Below are 12,384 nucleotides of genomic sequence, written 5' to 3' on the forward strand. Positions count from 1 at the left end.
CGAGAAGTGCATGGTATTTATTGGTAACCAGACTGCTTGTGATATGATTATACTTGCAGATATTCTTGAAGTATGCTAAAACACCTGGGTGTAAAATGAGATTATTTTGGATAAAATGTTACTGTGGTCAAGGGAACTTTTATCCAAGTGAATTTACTGGTTCACATGGCTTGAAGAAACACTCTGCATATCAGTGTGTCCTTCTAAATAGCACAAAAATGTACCCTTTCCGAGCTGTGGGGCAAGAGTTTCTGAAGACTGATAATTGTGCAGGTCTCTATTCAGTGCATGTTCTGAAAGGAATCACTTTTCTTTGACTTTATGTGACATTGGTAAAGAATAGGTACTATCACCTTCATTTTAAACTTGAATCTGTGAATAAAGTAAGAGAATTATTTTGAATAAATAAGCTATTTATTTAAAATGCCTTGGTATTTTCTACTTGCATTCTTCACACTGCTGTGATTTGAAGTACACAGGTCCTAATAATGTTCAAGGCAAAGGGCTCACAACAATTCATGCTCCTAGAACAGCATGTGCTCTGGGAATCTTGTCCACTTACATGGGTACATACTCCACTGTTGCCAAAGCCTACTGCATGTGTGGCTGTAACTAATAGTTGAAGTGTGCAGCATTTACTTTAGGCAGACTCTTCTGCTTGGGTGAGACTCTGGTGTCTGCCCCTGTGTCCCCCCGCCCCAGCAACCCCACTTGCAGCTGTGGGTTTCTGTTACTTGAGCTGCCTCCTTTGCAGCAAGGCAGAGTCTACAGCCGTTTGTTTAGTTCCTGGTTTGGTTTGCATTGTCCTTGGAGCAAATCTGTATCTGTTTACACGAATTAATCATTGAAACCCTTAAAGTTTTGGTGAAATTGTTCATCAGTCTAGGACTACTGTGTCCCTTTGTCGTCGACATGGGTGTGCACACGGTAACACACAGTCCTTCCTCCACTGCAGAGCCCTGCTGCCTCCGGTGAGCATAGCACCTCTGGAGCAGATGAACTCAACAGGATTTCCCCTGCCTTCCCAGAAACAAGCTGGGGCCCCTCCGCTGAAAACCCCTCAAATAAGAGGGAAATGGTTTTTAAGCAAGGAAGTAGAAATTCTGGCTCTTTCCTTTGTCGTAGCAATAACATGAAACTTTCTGTAGGAGAAACAAAAGATCCTTCTCAAATGTGCTGTAATTACTTATGTCGGTTTAAATTAAAGCTTCCTGACGTACATGCGCTTTTACCTGTTCCCTTAGAAGACTCTGTGGCGTGGCCACTCTGGTTTTGATATCTTTTTTCAGTTAATTTCATTGTCCAGATATCATCATATGTGACATTGGCTTTTGTGTGTTAAGGATTAGTGGTAGTGGGGGGTAGGGGTGGTGCACGCCTTTAATCCTAGCTCATAACAGACAGAGGCAGGTAGATCTCTGAGTTCAAGACCTGCCTGGTTTAGAGAGAGTTCTGGGACATCAGGGACTACACAGAAATACTCTGTCTTGGAAAACAAACAAACAAACTTATAAAGCCATATTGTACAGAACTTAAAGGGTTCCATGCCTGTCCTAGATTAGAAAAAATGCAGTTAACCAGGTAGCTTCCAGAGCCCTATTGTGTACTCCTGCTTTGCAAGGAGACAAGACCAACTACAGTGATCCAGAAAAGCCATGACCTGCAGAGCCAGCTGGGGTGAGGCCCTGAGCACAAGGTGCATTCAGCAGCAGGAGGCGACCACCACAGAGTGCAGAGGTAGTGCTGGGATGCTGGAGACCTTTGGTTCGTGTTGAATGTTAAATATGTCGTTATAACATGCATTTTGCAGTATAGTTAATTACAATTGTGTGGCCTATCCTAGATCAGAACTCAGTTTAAGTGCTGCAAAAGCCATTTCTATACCATGCAATGGTGGGACCCCTGGTGGCACTATTGGAACTGAATGGCAGAGGGGATTCCCTAAGGTAAATTATTTGATATTTCTAAAAGATATTTTTTCCCCAAGCAACAGATCCCTAAATCTATCTTCAAAGTTCAAGTACTGCTCTCTTGTTCTGCTTTAGCTTAGGAATCCATGTTTGCTTTAGCTACTGAGAATCGGGTTTGTTTTCTTTGCAAAGAAGGCTGACATCTCTTAAACCTGTTCCTAAGTCCTAGTCTGGTTTTTCCTGCTCTCATTACATGTTCAGGGTAGACGTGTGAACATCACAAACATCAAACCACTTCTCTGAAATAGACTTTTCTGGAAATAAGCCATTCAGAGGAAGCCGAGAGTTGTGTTGTTTGTCCTTGTCATTCACTACTTTCCAGTATGAGTTGCCTTTGAAAAAGAAGACAGAGCTGTGTGTGTGGGAGTAGTAAGCGGATTCGATGTTTCTGAATGGGTGGTTTTGAGGCATTGTTGCTGGAAACACTTGGCTCATCTTCTTTGGATAAGAATTAAGTACTTGGTTTTGGTTGACATCAAATGCATACACCTGCAAAGTAAAGCAGACACGTTTCTGAGGATTGTTGACTTCTAATTCAGTCTGACTTTGCACTGAATTCTGTAGATGTGAAGTTCTGTTTCCATCTGATGATCTGCCATTGTTTTGTAGATCTGAAGTGATGAGAACATCTTTTACTTACTAGAGACTCCTTGAAGAAGTAAATTAACTGCTGCCTCCTGTCATAAAAGGCAGTGTCCAGGGGACTGGGTATGCCAGGAAAGCCTTCTGAGATCAATTTGGGGTAGCTCCTTCCTTGTTCATCTTCTGTGTGTGCCTGGTCATTCTCGCTGTCGTATCTCCAGTATTGGTTTCCTGAGAGCCAACCCAAAACTGTCAGTGTGGTTTATTAATACCAGACTACAAGAAACATAGCATGGGCTAGAGGCACAGTCCAGGGCTACTGAACTCCACCATGCTATGAGAACCTGGAGTGCCACTTTGCTTCATTCATTCCAAAGGACACCTGCCAATAATAGGTCCTAAGTCAGCCCTGCATGGTCCTCTGCCATGATTCCAGAGAAAGCAGGGCTTTCTCACTCGGCCATCTGCTCAGGCCTCACGTGGCTTCTCAATTTGACCCCAGTAATGTTTGCCCTGCCCATCGCTGCCATATTGGAATGCTAGTTGCCTCTCACAGTGAAAGCCCATGAATATCACAGAGAATCATTCTTTTCCATGTTAGAGTCACCTGACCAAGTTTACTCATTCATTGGTGACTACTTATGTCTTCCTAAGATCAGAGGATCAAAACAAACAAACAAACAAAAACAGTGGTTACCAGCACAGTGCAAGTTCAGTAAGACATGGAGCCACTCCTGAAGCATAGTTACCTTTAAAGAAGTACCGCTCATCTTTTCCCCGTGACCAGACATGAACAAAGGCATCTATGCTTTGCATGGGGATTCCACGCCAGCCAGTAAGGATTTGGAGGGGGTCCCCGTAGCGAGTTCTGTTGTTTCGGTTTTCATAGAGCCAGTACCAGCTGTTGCGGAAGAAGTAGGTGTTGAACCTCACCCTCACCTCACCGTATTGGTTCTTCTCCTTGCGAATCCAGTCAAACACCGTATCAAACGATCCCTCACATGAACCTGGAGAGAGAAGATTCCAGCAATGTGTCACTGCAAACACTAGCATTCATAATTGTCTGAATGGAGACACTACATGGCTAGCACTTCCTGTTGGGATGCCTTAAAGCATCATAAAGACTGAGCAGTGAGTAGGCTGAACTTTAGGACACTACTCACAGGGCTCCCGGACCCAGTCTGGATGCAGTTCTGTGACCTCCCTAAGGGCAGCTGGCCCATGCTTCTAGTTGGTCCATTTGGTTTTCAATGGCATTTGGGTCTGGGCGCACTTAGCCATGTTTCCACTGGGGATGTTCACATGGCTGAAACAGACTTTGGATGTTAAGAGTGGAAGCACATGAGAACAGAACTGGGATGGGGTGTGAGGGCCTAGGAATGGAAGTACTTCCCCAATTTTGGGTATCTGTGCTACAACCAACCCTGTTTTCCTTTTTTTAAAGACTTAACATTTTAAATTATATGTGGCGTGGGGCACAGGGGCCAGAGATTTTGGATCCCCTGGAACTGAACTACAGGTGATTGTTAGTCACCAGATGCAGATGCTGGGAATTAAACCTTTGGAAGCCACTCTTGACTGCCAAGCCATCTCTCTCTGCCCAGCTGTGTGTATTAAGTAGCCATTAGGTACCCAGCATAACAACTGAAAGTTTGTGGTGCAGCTGGTGACTGGAATCACAGCTTCTCACAGTGGCCCTGCATTCAAATAGCTCTGTGATGCCAAGGCATGGGGAGCCCTGTGTGTCTAAAAGCCATGATGTCCTCTGTCCTCACCAGTGTTTAAGAAGAGGAAGAGAAGGCACAAAAAGGATAGTTGTATTGTGGAAGAATGCTGAGTGGATGCAACAACTGTTAATAAAGCGCTGGTCAGCCAATCAGCTGGGCAGTTGGGAGAGAGAGCGAAGAGACGGTTGACTGGGAAGGAAGACAAAGGGAAGGCTGGCCTGTGGAGAATCGTAGTAGCGAGTGCTTGGGGTATATGTCTTATATATCAGTTTAGAGTAGTTCGTTTGCCATAGTTTAGGGATAGATTTGTATTACTATAGTTTCTGCCTGGCTTCAGACTCTGTCTTTATTTAGCATCTTAGGCTGAACCAATACATTTTTAAAAAATTTATTGATTTATTCATATTACATCTCAATGGTTATCCCATCCCTTGTATCCTCCCATTCCTCCCTCTCTCCCATTTTCCCCTTACTCCCTTCCCCTATGACTGTGACTGAGAGAGACTTCCTCCCCCTTTATATGCTCATAGGGTCTCAAGTCTCTTCTTGGTAACCTGCTACCAATACATTTTTAATGTAACAATGTTCCTCACCTGTGGCCATGTGTGGTCTAATGTGATCATTTTAAGAGCCTGCAGATGGAATTTGAGAGCAGCTCTTCGGCCATGCAACCTGTGCTGTTTGGAGATTGGCCTAATAAGCATTGATAAGACCCTGCTGGCTTTAACCTCCTCAGTACCCTCTAGCCAGAGTCTGCCCTAGACCCATCTTACCATATAGCCTTTGAATTGCTTTCCTGTCTGACCAGTTCAACTCAAATGCAGGCTCCTGGGGAATGTAGTTTGGTTGCATTATGGATCCCACCCTGTAGGTGTGAGGCAGTCCAAGGACATGGCCGATTTCATGGACAGCTACCTAGAAGGGGAATACAAACCACAGATGTGGGACCAAACCTGAATCATGGATGCTCCTGGGACCAATCACTAAGTTACAGAGACCCAACCTGTGCCCTGTGCAGGGTTGTACCTGTTTAGGAGAGAAACAGTGACTACTGGGGAACTACCACACAAGACTTGCTAAACTTTCTAGAAGGATATGCATGCACCAAGGACAAGCTGTGCTTCTGAGCTTGTGCTAGTGTGCTTTGCCTTTCCAGCAAAGCAGCTGGAGCCTCTTACTTTGAGAAGGCTGAGGCCAGTGTCACTGGATAGAGGTGTGAAGTGCTCATCGTCATCGAAGTGGATCTCACCCAGGCGCCAGGCATGTGCAAATTCCTGGCCACTCCCGTCGAACACCCGAGGACAGCCCAGGTGCCGGCCTGATGTGGGAAGATGGGAGGGTGGCAGTGAATGAAGGTGCCTATCTTAAGTCCCTCTCTGACAGCACAGACGTTGACAGCACCACAGCTTCCTGGAGCTAGTCCAGCAACAGGCTCTGTGGAAGCTCCTCAGTGGAAGCAGACAGTCGCCTGGTGTCTGTGAACTGTGTGGTTATAAAAACTAGAAACAAGCCAGTCGAGTTGGCGCAAGCCTTTAATTCTAGCACTTGGGCGGCAGACCCAGGTGGATCTCTGTGAGTTCAAGGCCAGCCTGGTCTACAAAGTAAGTTTCAGGCCAGCCAGAGCTACACAGAGAAACCCTGTCTTGAAAAATAAAACAAAAAGAAGAAAAGAAAAAGACTGGAAACATCTGGCCTCTCCTCTGTGTGTGTGTGCATATGTGTGTACTCGTGCACACGCACACATGCATGCACACACACTGATGGAGGAGACAGCATTGGAGCTGGGCCCCTATGATGGGAAAGGCCATCTCTTACTTATATGTATGAAAGTATAAATACACTTGTACGTCTTATGTACCCTAGGATTGAGAAATTAACCCAGAGAGAGCAGCAAGGTGGATGGGAACACCTATTCACAGATGTGCTGTGGAAGTCAGGTATTTGTCTCCCAGTCTGCCAACAAGGAGATAGTGGCTTTATGTATGTAGGACATACTTGCTGCTGCATCATATGGCCAGCAGGGTGAGTGATGAGCTAAGACCTTAGAATCTAGAGCGTAGAACCCCACCCCCTTTAGGAATCATCTCTGAAGAAGCCAGCAGGTAGGAGTTGAAACCACACCACCCTGGGTGTGACAAGGCAATTAAGCTGTGATTGGTCCAGCCTGCCCTTAGCATGATACTGGGCATAGGGCCTTGGTGGAAGAATCAGAGGCTGTGTTCAGAGCAGGCAGGAAGGGATCCCAAGTCTGCACCCCTCTTACCTCTCCCAAAACCCAGCTTTATGTCCACCATGGTGCCAGGGGCAGTGAGGTCCTCCCGGAAGTTCAGTGGTGTCACCTCGCTCCACATCCTGAAGGCCAGTCTAAAGATATATCTCTGCTCGTCGCCAGAGAGTTGGCTGCTGTAGGCATCCCCCACCAGCCTCCAGGTCAGGGTCTTCTTGGAGAAGGCCCTGCTGGTCCCAGTGTCTGAGGCATCCTCATGTTGCCCAGCTGGCTTGGGTAGCAGCATTCGAAGAAAACGCTTTTGTCGGGCCCTTGGCCGGAGACCTAGAGGGGCTGGTGGGGCTGCTGGGGTTGGCAGGGCTGCCTGAGGTGGCAGCTGTGTATCAGGGACACCACAGCGTGGCTTGTTCATAGCTGCCAGTGTAGGTGAGTCTAGTTCCCCGCTGGCTGGCAGTCTGTTCGCCTTCTGGAATCTGCGCACAGCTTGAGCCAAGGTGGAGCCCACAGGGCCCCCTGCTGATTCCTTTGGGCTAGGCACCTCTGACCAGCCATATTTCGACAGGAATCTCTGTGAGAAAGAGAAGCCCTAATTTCATAGGTGCGGGGGGGGGGGGGGGGGGGGGGGGAGGATACCTAGAGTGACACTAGATAAAGGACATCATCCAGGGCCTATCAGAGTGACATCATGGCTGCCACATGGCCTGTGAAAGGGCAGAGTTGAAGCCGGCCAAGTGGTAGGACTTGAAGGGAAGTGCCCATGCCAGAGGTAAGAGGTCAAAGGTAAAGGTGGCTACACATTGTGTGGGTTGAGATGCTGAGAGGGAGACCTGCCCAGGAAGCTGGACCTCCAACACCTGGGGACTGGGCAAGATTCATTCTAAGAGCCTGGTGGGCTTCTAGCATGTAGGGGCAGGGAAAGCAGGGGCTGCAGAGGTGCCCCTCGGAGTCCAAGGCAAGTTTGGCCCATTGTCCCTTCTCCCTGCTCTTCACCCTGGCGGCACCCTGAATCCAGGAGTTCAAGGGAAATCCTGGTTATCTGTCTGCTTGAGGTGCCTAGAAACTACTTGCCTACAGGGCTGGCAAGTGGCAGGAGATGTCTTCTTACTCCAACCCATGACTCTGGGAGAAAAGGAGTCCTGGTCTTGTGGCAGTGAATGCCACTCAGTAGTGCTGTGCTGGGATCTTTGCTGGATCCTTTCTCTGTATGCCCGGACTGGCAGAAGGCCAACCAAGGGATGCCTCCAACACAGTGCCTCAGACTCTGACAGTACCACAAGCTCATATTCCAATGTCCTCTGACCTTTAAAGCTGTTCTCTGTAGGGTTGATCCTGCCCAGGCACCGGTGCTTCTAGGGTTAACATCAGAAGGAACTAGGTGCAACTCAAAAGTTAATGGTGCTTTGCTAGCACAGGCAAGGCTGTGTTATTCCCAGCTCCACAAAGATGACACCAGGTTAAGCAGACACTCGGCCTCTGCACAGCCACCCTTCCATGTTATGATCTGGCCTCTATGTGTGCACACGTATGCTTGTGTGTGTACGTGTGCATGTGTGTGCGTGCGTGTGTGCATGTGTGTGTGTGTACTGTATACTGCATGTGCTTGGAGATGCTGCTGCTCTGTGGCTCTCCTCTTACCTGAGCAGCATGGAGGTCAGCAATGGGCTTGGCCCTGCTCAGGGGCGATGGCTCCAGGTCCGAACGGTCCCGGCTGTGGAAAAGCCTCTCGGGCTGGGTGGGCTGGGGTACAACCAGCCAGCACAGCAGCCATGTCAGACGCAAGACTGAGGCAGCAAGCATGGTCCCACTGGGACTCTGATACTCCCACCCCACTACGTCCCTGTCTCCCCTCCTGAGGAGCAGGGCAAGGCAGGGCCCTTTTATAAGCAAGCAAGCATTCTTCACTCAGCTCAGAAGTGTGCCTGCTAGGAGGCTGCTTCTGAGGCCCTGGTGAGCTGCCTTTGAAGACCCCAGGGCCACTTTTCTCAGGGGTGTGAGAATTCCTCTTCCTTGGTCTTGTGTTATAGTACTTCTGAGTGGGGGACCTGTGGATTGCTCTCTTGTGTTGACTTTAGTGGTTGAGTTTGCTCATAAATGAACTGAGGGAGAAGGGCTGGGTGCATCCACCTGTGCTGCTGTGAAGGCTGAGCCTAAGCCCTAACAACATGCAGGACTGGGCCTGCAGCTGCAGAGCTGTAACCTTCAGTTTGTTCCTTTTTATGTCTCCGTTTTCTGGATGGTCTGGGGCTTAGGACATGGTAATTTTGTTTCTCAGACTTGTATTTTCATTTTTGCCTCTTACTAGTTGTTTTTCTTTATAAAAAAGAAAATTGTAGGGTAGACAAGATTGCTCAGCAGGTTAAGGTGCTTGCTGCCAAACCTGATGATGACCTGAGTTCAATCCCTGGCCCCACATGATCAGAGAGAACCAATTCCTTCAAGTTCTCTGACCCCCAACCCAGGGAGACAGGGTTTCTCTGTGTAGCCTTGGCTGTCCTGGACTTGCTTTGTAGACCAGGCTGGCCTTGAACTCACAGCGATCCGCCTGCCTCTGCCTCCCGAGTGCTGGGATTACAGGTGTGCAACACCACCCACTTCCTTTATAACTGCCTCAGATGGCTTCTCTCCTCCATCGCCCCGGCACCTGCCATGCTGACTACAGCATCCAACCTACTTGCTTCTCATCGTGAAGATGTTTCTAGAGCCCTGAGATGGTTGGCCACTTCTGAAAACCCTGCCATTCTTTAGCCTCTTTTCCTTTGGAGAGGCTGTGCATGTCAGACCTGTTCCTCACTCTGCGTTTGGGTGACCAGCAGCAGGGAAGGTTCCCGGCTGATTCCTGCACTGTGTGTGTCTGTGATCACTGGGCACCTTGGACATCCATGGCAACAGCCTCCAGCTCTCCCAGGCCCATCAAAGACAGAAGGTCACTCAAGGGGGTATTAAGGCCTCGCTGGCAGCAGAGAGGCCTAGCTTCTGTGGACTGAATGTTGAAGAGCCATGCAAAAGCATTTGTATTGATTGTTATACAAAGGTCGTTTTTTGGGTAAAACGAGTTATTCATACCAAACCCCTAATCTATGTGTTTGCTGAAGGAAAACGTCACACCCCTGCACCTTCAGTCCTACTTGCACATTGTTTGCAGCACTCAGTAATGCAAGACACGGCAGGTGTGCCGCGACTGTCTTGTGACCAAAGTCATGCAAAGGCTTTCAAGCTCCTTCAGAAAAACAACTAAAGATAACAGAAAACAATCTTGGTTTTCTACAATGAGTTCTTCAAGGTCAGAGTACCTTCTAGAAAACTATTTCATCCTAAGATATTTACCCTAGATAAAGTGATCCTACTAGATTTCCTGCTACACCCAGCCTTGGAAACAATCGAAGAAAAGAGATAGGATGGTGGCTGGAGTGATGGCTCGGCAGGTAAGGGCACTAGCTGCTCTTCCAGAGGACCCGGGTTCAACTCCCAGCACCCATATGGCAGCTCACAGCTGTCTGTAACTCCAGTTCCAGGGGATCTGACATCTGACATCTTCACACATACAGGCAGGCAAAACACCAATGTGCATGCAATAAAATTAATAGTTTTTTTCCTGAGGTTTCTCAGTGTAGCCTTGGCTGCTCTGGAACTCACTCTGTAGCCCTGCCTGGGTTAGCCTTGAACTCAGAAGTCTGCCTCCCAAGTCCTGGTATTAAAGGCATGCTCTACCACTATCCATCAAATGTCATTTTTAAAAAAAATTTTTTTTAAAAATTTATTCTTGTTACATCTCAATGGTTATCCCATCCCTTGTATCCTCCCATTCTTCCCTTCCTCCCATTTTCCCATTATTCCCCTCCCCTATGAGTGTTCCTGAGGGGGATTACCTCCCCCTGTATATGCTCATAGGGTATCAAGTCTCTTCTTGGTAACCCGTCCTTCCTCTGAGTGCCACCAGGTCTCCCCCTCCAGGGGACATGGTCAAATGTGAGGCACCAGAGTACGTGAGAAAGTCATATCCCACTATCCACTCAACTGTGGAGAATGTTCTGACCATTGGCTAGATCTGGGTAGGGGTTTAAAGTTTACCTCCTGTATTGTCCTTGGCTGGTGCCTTGGTTTGAACGGGACCCCTGGGAAGTAAGTCATTTTTTATAAAACAAAACAGAACTCTATTCCTTGAGCTTTCAGAGAGGAAACATACCCCCGTGGTACAGTATTCCACCAAACAAGGGTTTTCTATGGAAAATTTAATTGTACATTAATTTAAGGTTTTGTTTCTCACAGCTTTGACTTAGCCAAAGGTACAGAAATGAACATTTCTAGGCATGTATGTGTCCACGTGTACATATGTTTGGTGAGTTGATATGCATGTGAAGGTCAGAGGACAGCTCTGTGGGGTCACTTCTGTCACTTTCAAGTATTTAAAGAACCAAACTCAGATTGCCAGGGTTGCACGACAAGGCCTTTACTGAGCCAGGGGGCACTGCTGACAGCCTGTGCATGGGGCTCCTCTCCCGCTGCACCTCAGCCCCACAGCGCCAGTCTGCTGGGGCACAAGGTCCCTGTCCTTTGCTTGGTGGAGTGATATTGTAATCTGAGCTAGTGTCTGCTGGAAAGGGGTACTCAGTCAAGTCCAGCTTTGGCCCTGAGGCTCCTGCACGTCTGGCACAGTGTTTTCAGAATGCCTGAGGCTGCCAGCACCCTTAGCACTGACCATGATGCTTGTTCTTCCCTCAAGAAGAGGCACCTGCCACAGAAAAGGGCTCCTTTGAGAAAGCGGGCGGGGGGGGGGGGGATGGATTTGAAAGACAGCAGTGTAAATGTGACTTTCCGATCCTAAAGTCTACAAGTTCAAAGATGCCATGCAAGACAACCAGGGTCACTGCAGCGCCTTTGTCACAGCGCCACTGCCCATGCATGCACGAGGCTCTTCTCAAGGATGTTTAGCTCACGCGGGCCTGACAGGAATTCCAAATGGCACTTATATCCATGCGCACTATTCCCCATTATTTGTGTCACCACAGGGCCAACAGCAGTGACAGGTACATGTTTAGGAATAAGGGTCATCTAGCTGGGTGTGGTGGTGCACGCCTTTAATCCCAGCACTCAGGAAGCAGAGGCAGGTGGATCTCTGTGAGCTCTGAGGACAAGGTCACATGTGTGACCTCACTGCATCAGGTTGGGCATGGTGTGCCTTCCATGAAGACAGCTCCACCACTACACATAGTCCCTACCACCAGCACACGAGCTGCTAAAAGACAAGTGCAGGTGTGCAGGTTTTCTTAATGCAGCTCAAATCTAGTCCAGGACTGCCTCGTAAGTCAGGACAGATTTTTCAGAGCCTTTCTGCAGGGTACTACATTTCTAATACACACACACACACACACACACACACACACACACACACACACACACACACACACACACTCATTCCAGAAGCAGCTAGCTTGATGGATATACTGTAGTTATATTTCAGAACAAGATAAAACCTCTGTATTTAAAGCATAATTACACACACACACACACACAGAGAGAGAGAGAGAGAGAAAAGAGAGAGAGAGAGAGAAGAGAAAAAAAGAAAAAGAGCAAAGAAAAAGAGAAAAGAAAAAGAAACAGCCAGAACTTAAGTCTTGAATTTGATTTTTTAGTTTTGAGAGTGTCCCACTATATCTACAGTCCTGGCTGACCTTAAATTCATGGCTGTTGTCTCCATTCCCTCCAATGCTGGGATGGTAAGTGTGCTACCATGCCTGGCTCAGTCTTTTTATTTTTTGTATAATGAATAAATCTACTTCACATCTAGCAATCTATCATTCTTACCAGGTTGGTATAGAGAACTATGTTTGTTGCCCCAGGACACAGCTTTGCACCAAGAACCACAAATGGTAGCGGTGGA

The 12,384-nt window shown here is 47.8% G+C and overlaps 1 protein-coding gene across 1 annotated transcript; it reads right to left on the reverse strand.

Moving 5' to 3' along the window:
* Positions 1 to 2,159: 2,159 nt before the first annotated feature.
* On the reverse strand, positions 2,160 to 8,526 carry Mmp21 (matrix metallopeptidase 21). Its single transcript, XM_051145469.1, has 7 exons — positions 8,142 to 8,526; positions 6,543 to 7,074; positions 5,458 to 5,597; positions 5,053 to 5,194; positions 3,302 to 3,559; positions 2,611 to 2,783; positions 2,160 to 2,459 (listed from the first exon to the last, which is right to left on the reverse strand). The coding sequence occupies exons 1-7, from the start codon at positions 8,301 to 8,303 to the stop codon at positions 2,160 to 2,162; spliced, it is 1,707 nt and encodes a 568-aa protein (XP_051001426.1). The 5' UTR covers positions 8,304 to 8,526.
* Between the last annotated feature and the right edge of the window lie 3,858 nt (positions 8,527 to 12,384).

This window comes from Acomys russatus, chromosome 5 (genome assembly GCF_903995435.1).
Source record: "Acomys russatus chromosome 5, mAcoRus1.1, whole genome shotgun sequence".
NCBI classification, from domain to species: domain Eukaryota; kingdom Metazoa; phylum Chordata; class Mammalia; order Rodentia; family Muridae; genus Acomys; species Acomys russatus.

What these genes read in the sequence shown, in the direction of transcription:
- Mmp21 (XM_051145469.1), bottom strand. Translation starts at nt 8,303, where the DNA reads ATGCTTGCTGCCTCAGTCTTGCGTCTGACATGGCTGCTGTGCTGGCTG. An exon ending in AAAGCTGGGTTTTGGGAGAG is followed by an intron (nt 5,598 to 6,542) that starts GTAAGAGGGGTG and finishes TTCCCACATCAG; the next exon opens with GCCGGCACCTGGGCTGTCCT. An exon ending in AGCAATTCAAAGGCTATATG is followed by an intron (nt 3,560 to 5,052) that starts GTAAGATGGGTC and finishes TTCTCTCTCCAG; the next exon opens with GTTCATGTGAGGGATCGTTT.